Source organism: Mirounga angustirostris, unplaced genomic scaffold (genome assembly GCF_029215605.1).
Source record: "Mirounga angustirostris isolate CCGP_5_RB_7025 unplaced genomic scaffold, mMirAng1.0.hap1 SCAF_5, whole genome shotgun sequence".
Classification (NCBI taxonomy): domain Eukaryota; kingdom Metazoa; phylum Chordata; class Mammalia; order Carnivora; family Phocidae; genus Mirounga; species Mirounga angustirostris.
Genome location: NW_026991713.1, coordinates 162,029,873 through 162,051,491, shown reverse-complemented (window position 1 = coordinate 162,051,491; position 21,619 = coordinate 162,029,873). Strand labels below are relative to the sequence as shown.

The 21,619-nt window shown below is 51.2% G+C and overlaps 1 protein-coding gene across 15 annotated transcripts in view; it reads right to left on the bottom strand.

Annotated features, from left to right (window-relative positions):
• Window positions 1–21,619, bottom strand: part of KATNIP (katanin interacting protein) — a 184,139-nt gene that overhangs the window by 117,180 nt on the left and 45,340 nt on the right. For 14 of the 15 annotated variants that reach the window (XR_010411933.1, XR_010411934.1, XR_010411935.1 and 11 more), the window contains 3 exons: window positions 16,970–17,046; window positions 9,209–9,378; window positions 7,201–7,298 (listed from right to left, as the gene is read on the bottom strand). Coding sequence is in view for 10 of the 15 variants with exons in the window: in XM_054507570.2 (XP_054363545.2) it covers window positions 7,201–7,298; window positions 9,209–9,378; window positions 16,970–17,046 (345 nt within the window). In the remaining 5 variants the exon portion in view is untranslated. Of the gene's footprint in view, window positions 1–7,200; window positions 7,299–9,208; window positions 9,379–16,969; window positions 17,047–21,619 lie in introns of those variants that run through there. The other variant, XM_064592893.1, reaches the window with a different exon arrangement.

Here is a 21,619-nt window from a genome sequence, read left to right as displayed (position 1 = left end):
TGAGCCTAAGTTTTGTGGTGGGTGCTGCCGTTTCCACCCGTCCCACATGTGCCCCCCGTCTTTGGGCAAAAGCACCCTGATTTTTTGGGAGAAATCCTCTCCCTCCCTCCCCACCCCCAATCCAAGTGTTCATGTGGAACTGAGTCCATGGGTGGCTGGAGCATATGACAGGCCCAGCCAAACTGAGCGCTAGATCCTGCGGGCCCGGAGTGACTAGATGACTGGTTCAGGGAAGCCAAAGAGATGCAACAGTAGGCTGACAGAACGTAAGGTGGGAGCTGATGGTGGCCACCTTGGTACCACGCAGAGCAGCATGGGGAAAAGCAGAGTTGAGAGATGGAGAACAAGCCCGGCTACACTGTCTGAGTGCCTGGATCCAGCCATGCCTGAACTAGGAATTCCCACGCAAGTGAAAGAGCTGGCATTAATGCAGCTCTCCGGGTCTGATCTGAATGATAAATATGAGAAAGACCTCCAGGGTTCAAGAAGGAGAGCCCAGGTATGTCTCTCTCCACTGCTGCTTTCCCATCCTCCCCCTCCCCAGAAGTGTTCCTCTCCCTTCCTGGGAGTTTGGCACAATTGCTTGCCTTGCCCAAAGGTCAGGAGATGGGTTTGCAGTAGGCATGAGGGCATGTATAATCAACAAGTCCTTTCTGAATCCTGACTGCATACACGGTTCTGGAAGCATGTCAAGGCAGCAAAAAATGTAACCACCAATGGCCTGGCCTCCGGTAGTTCACACAGCACACACAACAGAAGAACATGTTTAGGAAGCAACATTTGACAAGATTAATGTGGTCCAGAAAGAGTTTTAAATGCTGAGTGGGTGCTGGAGAGGGGAATAAATAGTCTTCCATCTGGCCTGCTCTCCTACCCCAGCCCCAGGGAGGCGCCTCTGCCACCACTGGAGGAGATGGGGAGCCGCCTCACCCACATGAAGACGCCCACCTCCCAATAGGAGCACGAGGCTGGCAGGTTCCAGCCCAGCCCCCAGGAGGCGCCCGCTCCCTGCCTCCCACCTTCACATGCTTGCAAGGATGATGCCTGAGCTCCTGGCTGGCTCCCCGCTTGGCACGCTGCTTTACCCGGAGTGGGTGTTTGTAAGTGGCTGCTCTCTCCTGCCCACTTGCAGCACCCAGACTGGATAGACCCCTGCAGTATCACCCACATACCAGGACAGGATTTAAAAGCCCTGATCCCCGAACACCCATGTTCCAGTTTGCCGGCCCACGGCCAGCTTTTGTCCTCAGCCACACTCAGCCCAAGGCTGTGCCCAGAGTTATCGGTGTGTATCTGCCGCCCCCTTAGCAAAGTGTTCTAAGAGATGTGCGTTCAAGCTACTGTAGACTAGAAAGATCAAGGCTAGGGGTTGCCCTGTATGGTTGTTCAGGTTGTGCAGTACGTAAGTAGCTCCCTCTAGAAGTAAGAGAGCTCTGACGATCCTGACAGGCAGGTTTGGGGTGGGGAGTAAATCTACCTTATTTGATATGTTCTTCCCGGATTTGTCTGATCTCTTATAAATAATAGCGCTCAACACTCTGACAGTCTGCGTCATGCAAGGTTGCTGTAAAAGCCGATGCTTTATGGGTTGTTTCATTCATTGTCCTCACGGCAGGGGTTTTCAAAACTCAGAAATAGGAAAACAAAGGAAAGGGCTTCACATTTGTACTCGTGAACTTTCCTGGGGGTGCTTCAGCTGCCTGGCCCACAACAGGAAACCGGATACAGCAGTAGAGTGAAAGCAAAGCCTTTGCTTTAAATTGCAATGAACTTGCTTTCTGGGCCTTTAAGGAAAGCCCACCCCACAGTAAATTGCTGAAAGGCCAATCCCTTCACCACCAATTTAATGCTAAGAGCCGATGACGTTCATCAAATCTGACAGCATTTTGGTAAACGACGGCTCTGTTGATTAGGCCGCTGTCCACCCAAGTATTACAAGGCTGAGGAAGCCATAAATCTTAATCCACTGATAGCAGGAGAAAAATCTGAGGCTGAGAAGTGGTGGTGGATAAAGGACAGTACCAACAAGAGCCCATTTATCACCTCCAGCCCAGTCCATGGCGCAGGCAATAGCTCGGAAGCCAACATTGCGCCGTCATCCACCTCCTTGGCTCTCCCACAATTGGAGAGTCCCAAGAAGGGTTTTCCAGGTCAGGCTCTGGGCCAGTATTTGGATGACTCTGTGACCTTGTGGAGCAGGGATCCTTGGGCCTGTGTGCCTGGGGCAGCCCCTTCTGTCAGGGGCATCTCTACCCGAAAGTGCTTCCTAGTTGCTGGACAAGACCCTAAGAAGGGAACTTATTCTACTGGAAGAGGCAAAGGTATTGGTCCTGGTCACTGGGAAGGGGACATGTGACCCAGGGGAGTTTAGGGCAACACTCAGAAAAACTGGCAAGCCGGCCCGCTGAAGAGTGCAGGGAGGCCACGGCGAGGGAGCAGTGCTGGCCAGGGGTGGGCTGGGACTTCGGGGCTCCCTGGGCACTGTGACCTCTGTGTCCCCTGCTGACCTGGCCGTGGTCAGTACCAAAACACCAAGTGCCTCTGTGGCCCCCACCTGTCCCTCCTGCTGGGCACAGCCATACAGGAGCAGCCCCAGGACTGGGACCAGGAGGTGGGACGTCTCCTGATCGAGTGGCTTTTGAGAACTGGCCACCACTGGCCACTGGGGATTCTGCCGCCTTGACCACGGCCTACCTCTGGCTGCCTCCAAGGACAGTGGAGCCCACCCAAAAAAGTGAGGTCGAGACGGCCTTCCTTCCTATCCTATGCACCCCAAAACCTGTCCCTGGGTACTTTCTACCAGGGAGAAACTTCGTACTTAGCTCCACTTGTTGGGGTCAAAGGAAACCCAATCAGTCCCTCTTCCTCCAGGCAACAGTGCAATTGGTACATCGGGTCTATCTATTGTCCTGGATGAGAAGCTGGGGTTCCAGGCCTTGCTCAGGGAACAGCTCCGGGGCAGGCAGGCTTTTCGCTTCTGGTCACAGCCTAGCAAGGCGGGAGAGGGCATCTGGTCCAGGCTGACCGACTGATTCAGATGGTCTCTCTCCTGGACAATTTCCACAAACGAATACTAAAAGACCGGGGAGATGACACCCCGGGATGGGTCGAGGAAGCTGAGATGATCAGGGGGCTCTGGGGGCCAGGGACAGAGCTGTGAGGTGGAGGCTGGGGGACAAAGAGACACAGGCTGCATTAGGCTCATGGCAGGGATGGGGGGGGGGAGCCCTGCTTCAAAGTCTCCTGCCTGGTCCTCCTGCAGCCACTTGACCCTATGGGCATCCTTTGGCATGCGGCCACCAGGGATCTTCCTAAAACGTGAGCCCAAACACGTAACTCTCCTATTGAAAACCCTTCAGAAGATTCCTCACATTTAAAATGAAATCCAGGGCGCCTGGGTGGCTCAGTTGGTTAAACGACTGCCTTCGGCTCAGGTCATGATCCTGGAGTCCCGGGATCAAGTCCCACATCAGGCTCCCTGCTCAGCAGAGAGTCTGCTTCTCCCTCTGACCCTCCTCCCTCTCATGCTCTCTGTCTCTCATTCTCTCTCTCGCAAATAAATAAAATCTTAAAAAAAAAATAAATAAATAAAATAAAACGAAATCCAAACTTCTTCCTGGGGGCTTCCAGGCACTGTGTGATCTGCCCCCTCTGACCTGTGACCCCTGACCCCGCACTCACTGTCTCCGTCCCTGCACACTGGCCACCCCAGGGTCCCTTCAGCCTGACTCGGTTTCCTGCCGCCCCACCGTGCCCTCTGCTGGGAGACTCCCGCCAGACCTTTGTGGGGCTGGCTCTGCTTCTCCCCAGCTGTCAGGTCAGGCTCCACGGTCCTTGTTAACTGCCCTACCGGGCAGGTGCCACTCCTAACCCCACTTGCAGATGAGGAAGCAGCCACCAGACGCTGAGCCGCTTCTCCTGGCCGTGCTACTGGATAGTGGTGGAGCCCAGGCTTGGATCTGTGGCCCCTGGGTTCCTGAGTCGGTGCCCTCACTCATCTCTCTGGGCTCGTCTGTCCCCGGCCACCAGGTGCCCCTCCCCAAAGCAGCGGACAGCCCCTGCTGACAAACCACACACCGAGCACGCACTCCCTCCTGGCAGCCCTGGGAGGTCTGACTGATGATGGATTCAAGGCTCAGACAGGTCCCACCGCCAGCTCCAGGACACACAGCTAGGAAGGAGCTTGTCTGACTCCAAAGCCCATTCCTGTCTTTCCAGGGGCCACAGGTTCAAAGGCCCCAGTGGGCCAGGCGGGAAATGGAGAGGCGGGAAGCCAGCAGGTGGGAGGGAAAGAGCAGCCCAAGCACAATGACAGGCTACAGCCGCCACTTGGCCTCGGCTCGGGGGCTCTAAAGGGAGTGGTGCGGACTGTGGCAAACGGGAGCACGTGTACCCGGCCTGACGGGGCCGCACTCTGCGAATGGCTGCCTTGTGGGGAGGCGAAGCCCAGCAGGACGGCCAGCTCTTTCCATTTTTCCAGGGAAGTCGGAATCGAGCGTTTTAAAAATACAGAAAAACTTTTGAATTTAAATGTTAGCGAGTGACTAAGTCTTTTTTAAACCGTGTGAGTCCAAAAAACATTCTCTGGGGGACAAGTTCAGCCCACAGGCCTCAAGCTGCTTACTTGGAAGTCCGGCAGGCCAGTCCTCCTTATGCTTGGACCGGTTGTCACATCTTCCTTGTGGGCGGGACAGTGCCCCCTACCCCCCGTCTTCACAGCTGGGGCTGCAAGGGCAGGAACCAAGCCTTATGTGATTGTTTGCTTCTAACCCCAGAGCCTCACACAGTGCCTGGCCTGGGGTAATAAATGCTTGCTAAATTAAAAATAAAGGATGAGGGGTGCCTGGGTAGCTCAGTCGTTAAGTGTCTGCCTTCGGCTCAGGTCATGATTCCAGGGTCCTGGGATCGAGCCCCGCATTGGGCTCCCTGCTCTGTGGGAAGCCTGCTTCTCCCTCTCCCACTCCCCCTGCTGTGTTCCCTCTCTTGCTGTGTCTCTCTCTGTCAAATAAATAAAAATAAAATCTTTAAAATAAATAAATAAATAAAGGATAATTTCTTTTGGGACATGGCTTCTAGTCCTCTCACCACTACTGAATGCTCCCTGGTTTATCCGTATCGAGAGGGGGTAGTCCCCAAAACATGGCATGTGGGTGGAGCAGAGTCCGTGCAGTAGTCGGGGGGGCTGACCCCCCAGAACCCCTTCTACTTTATTCCTAGGATGACTTTGTGTTCAGTAGAGGCCAGAAAGCCAGTCTGTGTTTCCCAGATGCCCTTTCTGTGGACGTTCTGGAAGTGAGCTAGCTACAGCCCATCAGATGGCCTCCTACAAGCAGGGAGAGCAGAAGTGAGGTGGAAAGAAGGGGACACATGGTGGCCGATTCTGTGCTGGGCACAGTGGCCGAGGCGATGGGTTTTCAAGCGTCCCAGCCTGGCCGCACAGGCTATGGGCAGTGCTGCTCTCGCAGGCACGGTGTCATCGGAGGCCAAGGGTTGTGGCGGTGGTCACCTGCTTCCTGGATGGTCCCTGATGCTGACCCTCCACCCTCCCCACCCTGTCCTAGGTAGCAGATTTCCTGGAAGGCTGGGTGCCATTCCTGGAGGCCGCCAGCTCAGGACCCCTCCTCTTTTGCCGCCCAGAGATCTTGCAAGCACCCACTTCCCTGTGCTCCGTTCATCTCTGATTAAAACAGCCTGAGTGGTCTCTACTGTTAGGCACTGACTGACCCCTGACTGATACAGTGCAGAAGGACAATTACAGCCTTCATGGCATCAGGAAGCCAGGAAATTAGCCATGATTAGGCCCTGTGAAGTGTGGGACCGCAGGGAAAGGCTGGGGAGGGATGCTAATTAATCTTAGGCCAAGTCTTTTAAATTGCACAGGCTCTGGGGCCAGCTGTGAAGTCACAGTCTAAGATGCAAATATGGCTCCTGATAATAGAAGGCACTCGAAACAACTAGGAGGGTCTGAAGTGGGAAGTGGAGAAAGGCCTCCTTAATGAGAAATTAACATTCATTGCCGGGGACAAAAGGAGGCCTCTAGGCTGTGTGCCCTGTAGGCCTTGCTCACCTGCACTAAGATAAGGCTGTGGGAGTCAGCTAGCTGGCCAGGAACACCCTCAGTACTTCATCACAGACCCACAAAGGTAGGGAAGACCAATGGGTTTGGGGGTCACAGGTCCAGGGTTCAAACCTCCCTAGTAGCTCTGTGACTCTGAGAAAGTCAGCTTATCTCTCTGGGCCTCAGTTTCATCAAAGGTACAATGAGGACAGTAATAGACCTACAGGGTTATTGCAAAGACGGCCAATAAAGCTTGCAGAAATATTTCCTACAGACCCACACATACGGCACAGGGCAAAAAATCAATCCAAATCTGGGTGACCACAGGATTAAAAAGGATTACACACCATTGCTTAAGCCTCATTTCAGACCAAGTGAGTCAGAATCTCTGGGGATGGGGCTCCCCAGGTGATGTGAATGCACTGGGGGGGCTGAGACCCACTGATCCCAGACAAGATGTGAGTAGCCGCAAGGTAAGGACTATACGGGCAAGAATACGGCACTTGGAACAAAGATCTGGGCTTGAGTCCTGCTACTGTCACTTCTTAGTGGTTGGCCTCGGAGAGCTCACTTGGCTTTTCTGAGCACTCATCTCCTTGGCTTCTTTAAAACAGGAAGAAATTTGGAAATTGCCCTACAGGTGTACTGTGAGGACAGAGGAGAGGAGTCACGTGGGAACTCAGCCCGCATCTCGTACCTGGTTGGCACTCAAAACCACAAGCTGCTGAAGCACCCTGAAGTGGCATCTCAGGTCTGTGGGGCAGGGGCTTGGTCTCATTCACCCACTGCATCCCTGGCATCGAAGAACGTGCCTGGCACATAGTAGGTGCTCAGTAAAAGACAGCTGTATAAATGAGTCATCACCACGGGGCTGTGAGTCTGTGCTGGGGTGGCCCCATCCCCCATCTGGAGGGGAGGATCATGCCACACAGAGGGGGGCGGGAGGTCCCCAGACTCCTCTACCTTCCAGGCGCCAACACTACATGCAGAGAGGACACCAGTGCGGTGCCCAGCCAGACCCACCACTGCCCACAGGGATTCCCAGTGCTCGGATTATGTTTCTGTTTCCATAAGAACCCTGCTCCTTGTTCTGAAGCACGAGCTAGGGCCGTATGTCTCTACACTGCCCAGGGTTTCCAGACCTGGTGCCATCCTCGGCGCTGGACTTTGCTGGGGGCTGTCCGTGAACTCCGTCTTAAAGCTTCCTCTGCTTCTCGCAACAGGGTTCTCCGTCTGTAATCTGCACCAGGGGTGAGGGAAAGAGACTCAGCGAGGCAGCCGTGACAAGTTCACACCCAAGGAAGATGCGTGACTTCCATCTAAAATGCACACCCCGTGCCCAAAGTCTCGTATGCAAAGCGAGTCCTGTTTGTAGCAGCGGGGCATTAGAAAACAGGCCAAATGCCCAGGAGAAAGGGAAGGGGGAGGAGTAAGTCACAGCTGAACCGGCAGGTCTATATACAAAAGGAACAGTCTCTGAGATAGGGAAGCAGGGTACACACCGTGAGCAGTACAGGCCATCATTTGTGTAGAAGAAGACAGAAGGGAGGGTTATTTGTTGAATGAGTTAAGGTACTGCTGGGGGCCCAAGTACAGAGACGCCTGCTAACTGCACCTCCTTGAAACCTGCACCAGGAAAGGCCTGCTTGTCCCAACTAGCAGCAGGTTGGCCCGACTCCTCCTCCCTGAGAGCTAAGAGAATCATCCCACTTCCCTCGTTGCCCTGGAGGGCTAGGAAGCTCATGCTAAACTCTAAGCTGGACAGCAGTGACTCTCCTAGGCGAAGGTTTGGGGACATTACTTTCTCCTTTTATCTCCTCGTTGTTTTGACTTTTGCTGTCTATCACGGCTTGGGATATTCCCCATACCTATAAGGCAACGAATGAGAACAACACGAATCAAGATTATTGTGCGATGGGCATTTTACATTTCTTATGTCATTTAACCTTCCTGGCAAGCCGGCAAGGTGGGCTTAATTATTCCCATCTCGTAGAAGCGGAGACTGAGGGTCAGAGAGGACCCGACTGCCAGAGGTCTCAAAGCTAGAGAGTGGCAGAAACCCAGCTCTGCCTCATTCCAAATGCTCTTCCCGCCACTCGCTAGCAGGCCGGGTCCTCAGACAAAGCAGTCTGCCTTCAAGGGCACTCTGGTGCCCTAGGGATGGGTGCCCTCGTCAGTCCCAATTGACAGATGAGGCAAGAAAGGCCAAACTGGGACCCAACCCCGTGTGCTCAGCCATTTCATTCACTGTCCCGCCAGGTCATTTTTGGAACCAGCCGCGGGGTGGGGTGCTCCCATTCCAACTCCACAGACTCTCTGAGCTTTTAGTACAGGACACATGGGACCGGTTTAAAGTCTGTGAGGTATGGATTAACTACACTCAGACATGAACTGTGGAGTCAAATAGCACACAGGGTTGGGTACTAAAGTGAAGACAGATCCAGTGAAAATCGGGTATAATTTAAATTATTCTAGACATTTCCTTCAATTACTGGCACCGTGAAATGGAAAAGCCAGGAATTTACTGCTCTGGCCACCTTTGCCCTGGGGTAATGGAGGCCAAGGCTGAGTTTTATTTATTTATTTATTATTATTTTTTTTTTTTAAAGATTTTATTTATTTATTCATGAGAGACAGAGAGAGAGAGAGAGAGAGAGAGGCAGAGGGAGAAGCAGGCTCCCAAGGAGAAGGGAGCCTGATGCGGGACTCGATCCCAGGACTCTGGGATGATGACCTGAGCCGAAGGCAGACGCTTAACCATCTGAGCCACCCAGGCGCCCCAAGGCTAAGTTTTAAAAGGAATAAAAAGGGATTTCTCTTTCTTTCTCACACTCCGGCTCCCTCTTTTTTTTTTAGAGAAAGAAAGAAAGCGCACGTGCATGCCAGCAGGGGAGGGGCAGAGGGAGAGAATCTCAAGCAGTCTCCTCATCCAGTGCAGAGCCCAACACAGGGCTCAATCTCACGACCCTGAGACCATGACCTGAGCTGAAATCCCGAGTCGGCTGCTTAACCCACTGAGCCACCCAGGTGCCCCCTGCTCTCTTTCTGGCAAAGTGGGTAGAGTTAACTTGAACAGGTTAACTAGTTATTTGCTGGTAAGTTTCAGGGCATGGGACGTAGCTCCACTGCGCCCAGGTGACCCATGCTCACTGTGTGTCCCCTCGGCATGTGAAGCACTCCTGGTGAAGTCAGAGTGGACAGCTTTCCGGGGGGACGTCTTCAGCTCCGAATTGGCCCCGTTGACGTAGACAGAGAAGCCCTGCTCCAAGTGCTCCAGTCTCAGTTGCATGGGGTCCTTGGTTTTCAGATGCTTTAACACCCTGCAAGAGAAACAATCACTTGCTCCTTGTTATGTGAGCCTGGGCCGCCACCCAAGCCCACATGGGGAGAGAACTGCGCCTCTGACGGGCAAAGCGTCTCTAATCGGAGGCCGGGTGGCCGGTGCCCAGCTGTTCATCGACAAACAGCCTCTAAGAGGCCCATTACACACACAGAGAAGCAGCAAGGGGGAGACTGTTTCGGGCCCTGCAGGGGTGTTTCTGCTTTCGTTCTGAGGCTCAAACGCACATTAGCAACAACGCAGGCGCAAGTCATTCCTCTCTCCGCGGTGGCCGAAGACAGCAGGCGTGTGTGAGCGCAATCACCACACAGCCTGGGCCTCCTGGGATGACCCCAACTTCATGCATCTCCACCTCATGTGGATAACGGCACCTTCTCCAGGGCATAACAAAACATGGGTCTAAGGGTCTTAGGTTCTAAGCCTTTGCAAGAGAGTTCAGAGAACATCTACAAATCATAAAACATCCTTCGTCCGACCAGGCAGACTGACTTTTTGCTTCAGTAAATAAACGTGTTCTCAAAAGCTCACTCCTGATATCTCAAATGTCATCAGTTTATATTCTGATGCAATGAAAGCATATATCAAAGCAGGCTTTAATTCAAGATTAATGATATGATTATCACCTTTTGGCTAAAAGGGTCTTGCTGTGAACATGGCTGGACCTCTAGTTCAAGTTTTCTCGAAAACCCAACTTCACACCTCAGGCTCGATCCTTTCCCAACTCCTGATATTGTCAGTACCATAAACAGCATGCAGCATCCTCACCAGCCCCAAGAGAACCACTCCCATCGGACACCAAATCCCTGTGTCTCTACAACCACCTCTGTGCACCCCGCATCAACTAGCTTTATTTCCGCACAAGAAGAAATACAGACAACCAACCCGCGTGGCAACCAGGGTGCATCCCCTTTAAATAAGTTCCTGTCAACCTAGCAAAATGCAAATTTTAAAAAATAATAGAAACAGTAATCACATCAAGGGTGTGTATGAGGTGCCAGACTCTGTTCTACCTGCGGTACAGATACGGTAGTTGGTTCTTGTTATTCGCAGTAGTTTTATTTTATGAAGTCACCACAAACATGGAGTTAGTGAATACTGAAACTTTGTTCCTAGGGGAAAATACAGGATTTGGTTCCTGTGAGCCTCTCATAACATTTTCACCAAATGATCAATACAGAACCCTGCTGTGTGTGTGTTTCTTTTTAAAGGCACCTAATTTGATACATAGTTGAGACACTGACATGGAACTCACACACCAGCACTCTGTAACTCAGGCCTGAGGGAAGCTCATCTAACACATGTTTTTTCTCCCTTAAGAGACATCATAGCCTTCTTACATTTAGGAACACTAGAGAGCACTTCAGCACCATGCCTGGTGGCCAGTTTAAACAGCAAAATCACCAATAAAAAGTATAAAAATGTGGAAGACACGGCACTCAGTATACTTATGGGGTAAGAGCTAAAATAAGAAGGTGGAGTATTCCCTTGTTCTACCACAGCTGGGAACGTGTGTATTGGGCAACCAAAATTTTTTGCCACTCTGCACTTGTCTTTAAATGACCACAAAAGCACTGTAAATATTTAAAATTTACGAATAAATTTTCATGAGTAGGTGAATTCATATTTAGGGAACCCGTGAATAATAAGGATTGACTATATTAAGACATTAATCTTCCCCAACAACCCTATGGGGTAATTACTTTTATTATCCCCATGTAATAGATAAGGAGAGTGAGACACAGGGTAAGTAACTGGCCCAAGGCCACACAGCTGGTATGGTGGTAGGGCTAGGGTGCAAACTCAAGCAATCTGGCTCGAGAGTCTTCACCACAACAAAGACAATCTCTACAGCTAAGCGAGAGGACATTAAACCTGGCCAGCTTAGACATTGCTGGTAACTCACAGAACCTTTTCAGAAGTAATATGAAAATAGAGAAAATGCCATATGCTTGGTCTTCCCCTTAGTGAGCCCATTCTGGCAAATCACTCTTGACCAGGAACAACAGGTCAGTGTTCGGTCATAACAAAACCCTGAAAGCAACCCAAAAGTCCAACCCCAGGGAATGGAACCTGGGATCCCATGCAGCTGAGATCATTATGAAGAGTCTGTCCAAACGTGAGGAATTGCTTGTGATCGGGGGTGGGGGTGGGGGGTGCGGGAGCAGAATAACAAAGGGATGTGTGTGGTTAAGTGCAAAGTTGGAAAAAGGTGTGTTTGTGGACGCGGCATGGAAGGTGATACACGTGAAAATCCAATCATGTTGAGGAAGGAGGGTGGCATTTCGGGTGATTTCTTTGTTTGGTTTTTAAATGTTTCTTTAGCTGTTGCTACATCCATCTTTTCAACAATCATGGCAGGAACATTTATTATAGATTTCTTATCTCCTGCCGGCCTTGGAAGCCTGGGAGTTGATTGTTGGGCGGGCAACAGCATAAAACAGAAGGAAAACACAAGTTACCAAGAGACGCTTTCCAAACACAGCCATCCTTGTACTCTCTGGAGCCAACCGCCAAGGGCTGCAGTGGGCAGCAGCGGGCCCTGGGGAGAGAGCGCAGGGAGCCCGGGCCCTGGGAGGGGCCCAGAGAGTGGAAAGTCTGACCGCCCAGCCACAGGGTGCCTGCCTCTACCTCCCTCCGGAGGCCGCCCTGTCTCCTGACGCTGCCTGGGTGCTGACGGTGATGTCCCGCTTGCTACGTGGGATCTGGGGCTGGTACTCCGTGTGTGCTTCTCTTTAAGCAGAATGATTGATGACAATGTGGATTTATGAAACTGATAAATGAGGAGATAATTATCCAGACTGTGAAAGGGATCGCTGAAGGAACTCCCCGGCTGCAGATGAGCCGACAGTGATACGCACTACGCACGTTGGCATCAAAAAAAAGTGGTGTCTTTTTTTTTTTTTTTTTTAACTGATAGCCTGCTTTGCATAAAAAGCGGGCCCTCGGTGTAGGGGATTCAGAAAACTCAGACACGGTCCCTGCCCTGTGGAAGATGGAGCCCCTGCCCATCTGCTGCCCCATCATACCCCTAGTCTGGGTTTTGCTGGCTTCAGAGCAGGGGACTCATGCCTCACACTACGGGAGACTCTCCGTGTGTCTGTCTATTCTCCCTTCCTACCGCGGGCATCAGACCCCTGGATATGGGGTCTGTGCTGAGTGTGAGGAATGCTCTCCATACCTGTTTCTGGAACAAGTGGCTCTAAGGCACTTCAGGTCTAGCAGGGGAGAGAAGACATGGATGCGCATCCTAACGCAGCTCCCGTGGACCCATGCTCATCACTGGAGCCTTCCTGTCTGAGCCTGTAGCGACCTGTGGGGCCACCTGTACACAGCTCTTTGGACAGAGAGGAAGTGGGAATGTGACAGAGGGACATGACTGGGGGGTTGGGGCACGAGAGGGCGCAGCCAAGCGTGAGGGGTGGTGGCGGGTCACTCCTGGGCGTGGCCATGCCTGGGTTGATGGCTGAACCACCTCAGCCTGAGAGCGCTGTGGTTGCGATGACCAGGCTAGGTGGCCCCTCAGACCTCAGTCACCCCAGAGGCCAACTGAGGGCTTCTCCAGGGCTCAAGCATTCAAGGAATATCTGGATGTCAGCTCAGGGAGAAGGCGTGTTTAGCATTAATATGGTGATGGTGGTGATGAAGATGACACCTGGGTGTTGTCTCTCTTACTCCCTCACTGGTCCTACCATTGGCTTGTTTTACAGATGAACTTGCCCAAGGTCACAGAGCCCAGGAAGCGGCCAAGATTTAAATTCTAGTCCTCGAGGCTCTGGAGCCCATCTCCCAGCCACACCATTCTGCTGTTTCTTGTCTCCTCACCGCTTATCACGCCACAGGGCCTCTGAGCAAGGGGAGTCCAGATGAGGAGCAGTGAATTCCAGGTGAGGGCATCCTGGAGGTGGTGGCATTTGAGACCAGCCTTGAAGGATAGAAAGGTGAAGGGCAGTGGTGCAGACAGCCTGCTGTTCCTCCCAGAATGTCGGTGCTCACGGGCTCTGGGAATCGCCCTTTAAGGATGTCAGCATCCCCGATCGTATGGGTGGAGATTGCACAGTGTGAGGGATGAAGCTCCTCACAGGAGGCTCTCCCATTTCCTTAGGTTGTGTGACCTTGGGCAAGTCCCGACACACCCCAGGCCTGTTCCTCTTCTGTAAAATGAGATCAAGAGTGCCTTGACTTCTTTGGGGTGTCATGAGGATGGAATGGGGTACTGGGCTGAAGCTCCAACTCAGAGACTGGCCCATGCCAATGCCCCCCTGGGTGCTGGTTCTCCCCTTCCTTCTCTGCCTGAATTTCCTTTTGGGGCAGTGGGTTCACTTCTCTCATGGGTATTTTTTTCCTATACGTTTCCCTCAAACCACCTTTTCCAAAAAAGAAATAATACCACTGCTGGACTCCTGGATCCAGTCCAGCCTCCAGCATCTAGAGGGATGTATTATAGCTCCTCTCGGCTGTCAGCCCTCCAGTACTTGGCCCAGTCTGGTTGATCTGTTGTTGAGTGAATCTGTCGGGCGTGATTACATCTCTCATGAAGGTGAGTGACCAGAATCACTAAGGATCCTCCGGGGGGTTTGTGCAGGGGTGACTCGGGGGTGTCACATCCTCCTCTACCTCCCCTGGTCCTCTCCTGGAGCACACGATCATGTTCTGCTTCTTCGGGCATAGTTATAAATAGGTGGCCTTGTGCTCACCTGCTGCTGCCCAGGGAGTTCCTCAAGGGCAAGGGCAGACACCTGTTCGTTTTGCCTCGCCAGCAACTCTCCCCCATCTTCCAAACTGAGCCTCTCGGATGCCCTTTCAGAACCACTCCATTCCTTCTCTTCTCCATATGGTTTGGGTAACACCCACTCCACCACCCAGCTTAAGGAGGTGGCCAAGGAGTGGCCCGTCAGACCATGCCACCTCACCAGGCACGGGGGGCGATTGGCTCGGGGCTGGGGCCAGGGCCCACCTCAGAACCTTTGCCAGAACTATCAAGAAGGAAGTGCTCTCTCCTCTGCCTTGGCCCCCCGTGAAGGAAGTACTGGCCTCAGGTGACTCCAACATGGAGTCAGAGCTGAGTACCTGGATACAACTATGCCTAAAGCTGGATTTCTCACTTTCATGAGCCAATAAGTTTCCTTACTGTTTAAGGCCTATTTACCTTGGGCTTCTGTCGGTTCGACCCCAGAAGCACTAACTAACAAAGTCTGTGCCTTCCTCATCACGATGTTCTTCCCACCGGTGGCAGTGCTAAGCACTGAGAAGGCCCTCAGCAAAATCCTACTGAATGAGTAAAAGAATAACATCACGGGCATCTGTGGCAGCTATGTTCTGGGCAAGTCACTCCTGGGAACTGGCTCCAGTGACTGCACACACCCCCTTTCTCAGGTCACGGGGCAACCCGGATCAGCAGACTGGGTTTTCATTTCCCTCTGTGCACACTATACAGCCCAGAGGCTGGTTTTCTACCAGGTCATACAACTAGATCTCCAATAAACTGCGGTTTATTTCCACAAAACCCCTCGTCATGAAAGTGGCAACTCTGATGGGTTTCTCCCTGCCTGATTATTTATGACAATGTCATACCAAACAGCAATCAGAAAGTACAGCCCAGCTCCCCCACTTCCTGCCTGGATGACCTTGGACACATGGCTCACTGCTCTGGGTCTTCTTCATCTGGAAAACGGGTGCAAGGAGTGTAGCTACCCCTCATCAGGTAGTGGGAGGATATAATGAAATGATGGGAGTGAGGCGCCTGGCACACGGGAAGCACCCCAGAGAAGGTGCCTCTAAAGCAACACCCAGTGATAGCTTGGGGAGCCACCCACTTTTCATGTCTCTATCTGGAGGTGTTTCCAGCTCTACCTTCTGAGCTCCTGTCATCACGCCAGCCCCCTCTCGGTGACAGCGCATCCCCCAAATTTTATGGCAACTCGGCTTGGACATCTTTTTTAATTGCCTTGTGCTACAACCTTGTCTCTGGATATTCTCCTCTATGCTATCGGCTGGTACCCCTTTGATTGTGCACTTATTGATCTGCTGATTAATGAGAAGCAATTTGCTCCTAAGGAACTATGACAATGTCCTCCCAGACAAGTCACACGGATATGATTAAATAATCACTCAGGTGTTTGGTGGCACCATCTAGCCTGCCAGGAACGGAATAAAAACGCCCTGCTCCATGGCATTAATGATGATAAAAACCCCTTTGGGCTAATCAGCACGAGCCTCCTACTACCGCAGCTGGAGCCGCCCCTGGGCGGGGGAGACAAGCACCGGGTGGCTGGGCACGGAGGACACACTGCCTGGCGCTTCTAGCCGCTCCTACAGTTTACCTGTTCAAGAGTTCGCCACTAGGGGTCGCGCTGCCTCAATGGGGGCATCTGGCAACGTGGGCGGGCATTAGGGATCCTGGGCATCTTAGTAAAGGGGTCGGTGGGCAGGAATGCTGAACTCCTGTAACACCAAGGACTAAACCCATCCATGCAACATGCCAGTGGGGCCCCACCTGACAAGCACAGGGAGTCAGGCCAGTCAGATGAGGGCTGAATGCACACGCAGGATGACAACAACCCCGCCCCTCCCCGCCCCCGCCCCGGCTCTCTTGCCTGCAAGACCCCAAAATCATTCCCATTAACCCCAAGGCCCAGATTAGGGCCCCATCCTCCCCACTCCTGCAGGTCTGTTATAGGGGCCTGAAGCATTCTTCCCGTTGTTTTGTGTTTTAATCTGAGTGCATTACCAACATTTTAAAATTCCGGGGATTTCAAACCCAAATCCAGATTTCCAGCTTCTCCAGCAACCTTGGAGGATAGGGACCCCTGGGCCCAGGCTCCCACAAACAACAACTGGCCTGAGCTGACTGAGCAGCTGGGAAGTGAGAATCCCAGGTGTCCACCGTCTCCACCGAGCTGGCTTCACTCACTGCCCGGCCCCTCCTCGCATCTGAATTTGCAAACCCAGCTTAACACGCAGCCCGAGGCCTGGTGACAAATCACAATGAACTGAACGTGAACTTCCACGGGCCCCGGGACGCCTCCTTCCAGCCAGATCACACTGCTTTGCCCTCCGTCACCAAACACTGCATCTACCGTAGGGTTTTTCCGGAGCTAGCATACCAGAGTCAAAATGAGTACCAACTTAACGTTAAATGACATATTAACCAACTTTAAACACAGATGGGAAACGACTCCACCTTGATCTAATGAGGCATGATTATAGGCTCAGATTTCACGGGCCCATCAGAGCCTGGAAGATCACAGACAGGGCTATTCAGGTGACTAATGCACAGGACCTGCCACGTTAGAGGTTTTCCATGACAAAGCCACCTTCTCCCAGAATGGCAGCAGGGAGGCGAGAGGTGGTACTTACATGTGGAACGGTTTGCTACAGCTCAATCAAAGATGCAATTAAATCAGCGAGTAGAAAAACGGGAGCTGGGATTGCAGATAATATTCCGAGCCCCTGTGTGGAAGCTGCCTGCATCCCATTCCTATGTGAAACAGAGCCTGCATGCTGTTTAATAAATCGAAATAGGGTTTTTATTTGGCTAATATGAAGGGCTGCCGTTGAGCAGCTCATCTTACCGGTTCCTCTGCTGAAGCAATATTAAATACTCATCATGTTTCTCATCGAAGTCTGGCACCATGTCCTTAGTGTAACCCTGAAATGAAGAAACAGAGCAATATGATACAGGAATGTGGGGAATTATTTACGGAGGCAGGAGGCTGAGAGGCAGAAGCTGAGCTTGACAAAGGCATCGCTCAGGCGACCCAGAGCCCCAGAGATGGTCTGATGGCCCCGTGGGTCTTGAGCATACACAATCAACATCTACGGAAAGGACAAGGCTGGTTTCCTGGTCTCGACACTGTTTGTTCTGCCTATGTCCTATAAGATCAGGGGCTCGGGCCAAGATTTGAGCTTTAATGTTTTCTCCACACTCATTATTTAGTTACCTGAATGATCATAACCAGATGTAACCCAAATCAGTTGTTTAAGGAGGGATCTCATTTTTCTCTTGCCGTGGCAAGAGAAATGCATGCTTATTAGAACACAGTCATTACAAAAATATATGACCCAGACAGTGAGGGCTCCTTTAAGAGCAGACACCTGTGGGCTTAGGCCTCCTCTTCAGGCAACAGAACTCTGGATTTCCTCTAGAGAATTATTCAGCTCCCGTTTTTTCAGTTCACTGGCTTCCTGAGAGGCCCTTGAAAGTTCCTTTGTTGGCCTCTTGGGTTACATGACCTTGGCCTTGGCCTTGCCAATCAACACAGTGCCTCCCCCAGCCACAGTGATTCACTGATCTGTGGATGAGCCCTGGGCCAAGCCAGGCCCTTGAAAGTCAGCCCTAGGACTGTGATGATCCTCTTGGGGGAAGAGCTGCTCTCTTTCCACTGGGGGGCTAGGCTGATGAGATGCAGGCCTGGAACTGTCTGAGAATGAGGTCAATAACTGAGACAGCAGGTGCACTGAGAGATTGAGAGAGATCCTTAATGTCATGATTTGACACCTTGGATCCACTCATTTCTGAAGAAGTATCTGCACAATTAAGTTCTTGCTTTAGAAGTTTCTGCTGAGTCTGTCATTTGCAACCAAAAGAATTATGTCATATATACCATAATCTGATCATTAGAGATAACCCCTATTATAATTTTCTTTTCTTTTTTTTTTTAAGATTTTATTTATTTATTTGAGAGAGAGAATGAGATAGAGAGAGCATGAGAGGGGGGAGGGTCAGAGGGAGAAGCAGACTCCCTGTCGAGCAGGGAGCCCGATGCGGGACTCGATCCTGGGACTCCAGGATCATGACCTGAGCTGAAGGCAGTCGCTTAACCGACTGAGCCACCCAGGCGCCCCCCTATTATAATTTTCTACAGCTTTATGGAGGGATAATTAATGTCGACTAAATTACACATATTTAAAGTGACATATGTATATACCGGTGAAACCACCATTATAACTTGAAATATATTAGCCCAGATGTTTTCTTTATCATATACATACATATTTATAAATACACACACCAACACAGACATTCTTTTTTTTTTTTTTTTTTTTTTTTGAGAGGGGAGAGAAAGAGGGAGAAGAAGAGAGAATCTTAAGCAGGCTCCACCCCGAGCGTGGAGTCCAACATGGAGCTCAATCTCACGACCCTGAGATCATGACCTGAACCGAAATCAAGAGCTGGATGCTCAACCGACTGAGACATCCAGGCGCCCCCACAGACATTCTTTTAAATAAAGATAGGATCACAGTATAAACAATGCTTTGCAATTTTCTGTTTCCTTTTTTTTTTTTTTTAAAGATTTTATTTATTTGACAGAGAGAACATAAGCAGACGGAGAGAGAGGGAGAAGCAGGTTCCCTGCTGAGCAAGGAGCCTGATGTGGGACTCGATCCCGGGACCCTGGGATCATGACCTGGGCCGAAGTCAGCTGCTTAACCAACTGAGCCACCCAGGCATCCCTCAATTTTCTGTTTCTTAAATAACTTTTTTGCCAAGGGATGGATTAAAGAGACAATATAGGCTTGGTTCTGGTCACAAGTTATGTGGATTAAGTTTTAAATGGCAAGTAAGACATTTGCAATAGAAATGCAATTTGGGTGAAAATCCTAACTGCTACCATGGGGAGAAGAGAAAAGAAAATCCCCATCATTCTCTTCTTCTCAAAATCTGGCTTTCACACCATTATTCTACCACAATCCTAGCCACAGGTGACCCATAACCTCCTTAGCCAACTATAACAGCTCTTCCCGTGTTCATCCTTTTCGATTGCTCTGGGCTGACCCCCCATCCATCCCCAAATTCTCCTTCAGCTTCTGCAGTTGCTAATGGGTCTCTTTCTTCCTATGCCTTGTCTGGCTTCCTTTCCTCCTTGGCCTCAGTTGGGGATGGTCACTGTCTCTGTCCATTTCACCCCTCTGGGTCTCTCTCCCCATCTTTCCTTTCCAGTTACTAGGAAATGGGCCCTCTGGATGGAAACCCAAGGTCGTTCCTGGTCCAGTGCTGACAGCCCAATCCCCTTTCTTGTCCCCTTTCCTGTAGGACTCCCATTGTTGTTATCTGCTTGCTAGTCACCCCATTTCCCGCAACCACCACTCCCCCCGAATCCCCCTCTCTTTGGGCCCACTTGGGGACAGGATGAAGTACTCCCATCTTCTCTCCTGTCCTGGTGTCCCTGAAACCTTGGAGTTTTGCCAGGGTTTTCCTGCTGGCTCATCTGGCCCAACAATCAGGAAGTGGGGACTCCTAAGGAATGTAAGCAAACAAACTAGCAATAGCTGACCCTAATCGTTTACTTCCCTGGCTTCCTGAGCTGCCCAGAGGTGACTTTGTCCTCTCTGGGACTGAGCCCTGCCTCGCCCTGAATGGGAGAAAAGCGCATACAACCTCAGCCCTCAGAGAGCTGCTTGCAGGACACTGGGTGTGGGGAGGATTCTCAGTCCCTTCCAGAATAAAGAGTCCGATGTGGTGCATTTCCATATACATGATTCTCCTTTGATCTTCGCAAGAGCTCTTAAAGTGGTTATTATTACCCCATTTAAGATACAAAGAAACCCATCTCATGCATCTTCCGGGAATAGGCATCCTACTCCACGGCAATGTACGTAACCATTTTGAAATATCAGAATGACCACTGATATATTATGGTGTGGAATGGACATTCAGTGACATTTTTAGATGAAACACGAGGCGACAGAGAGATCTCAGCTCCTGAGGGCTGCCCCGGACTTGCACTTCAAACCCTCCCAGAATGCATTTATTGGCTCTGCCAGGAGGGGGGATGTCATCACAAAGAATTGAACAGCACAGGCACGCATCCAGCCAAACTTCTCCCCAACCCCGTGCTTTTCCAAGCTTCTCATATGTTAACTAACGTGCACACAGATCGCCTGGGACTGTGACAAAGTGCAGGTTCCGGCTCAGTAGGATTGGGGAGGGAGGGGCCCACATCTGCATTTCTTTATTTTTTTTTTAAGATTATTTATTTGAGAGACCGAGCATGAGCGGGGGGGAGGGGCAGAGGGAGAGGAGAAGCAGGCTCCCTGCTGAGCAGGACCCCACCCTGGGGATCATGACCTGAGCCTAAGGCAGGAGCTTAACTGACTTGAGCCACCTGGGCGCCCCCCACACCTGCATTTCTAACAAGCTCCCAAGCAATGCTCCTGGGCCACACTTGGAGTAGCAAGTCCTGAGTCTAGCCCACCTCTAATCAATCAGTCTCTGAAATTGAGCTGGGGAGAACATGAGTTTTGAGACCAGGCCTGGCTCCCAATAGCAACACTGGCATTAGTTTACTCCTCTGTTAAAATGGAAGTCATAACAGTATCTGTCTGGTTGGATTTTTCTTTCCCGCGTAGGGTTAAATGCAGATTGGAAGCCGTAGCAGTGGAAAGGACTTAGCACAGTACCCAGCACTTAGAAAGTTCTCAGTGACTATTAGGTACATTTATAGAGTTCCATTATTTAAAGAGCATTATCTTAGTTCCTCCCCACACATGCTCATTCCTACCCCACCACCTTAATCATTCTAATCCCTTTTCCAGAAAAATCCACCCCATCCTCTCCAGCCTCCACCCAAATCTTCTCCAGGGCCCAGCTGAGTTCCCAAAGTCTCCACGAAGCCTTCCCTTGCCATTTGCGCCCGACTCCCTTCAGCTCATTCTGAAACCCTGCAATTAGCATGAAATTATATACAATACAATGTGCAACAGTACATAATTAAGCGCTAAGTTGTTAGCATTTAACTATATATGTTGCTCACTAATTATCTGGGAATTTGGAGACTTGGGGGTGGACCCTGAACTCCACTACCTTTGCTGAGCCTCAGTTGTCCTCATCTATAAAAGGGGGGTAAGAAAAGGTGTACCTCACAGGGCAGCTCTAAGGCACAACTAGGAGAAAAGGAGAAGTGGCTTGGGGTGGTTTTCGTTCTTCTTACCGATTTTGCAGGTGGATTATAAATTCCCGGAGGGCACAACTATGGGGGGGGCAGGAGGAGGAGCCTCAGCCTCACCACCATTCAGCTGTAGAAAGGTGAGTGCTAAGGCTGGCTAAGCACCACCTCGGTTCACCCTCGCTCCAGCCCTGGTCAGACGCTGGACACGGGCCCTCCCCAGCACTGCCCACTTCACTTTGCTGAGGCTTTACGTGTCCAGCTAGCAGATGGAGGCATTTGCCTTGGAGGCACCCCGTGAAGGTGTGAGAAGCTTGTGAAGGGCCAACTTTATCT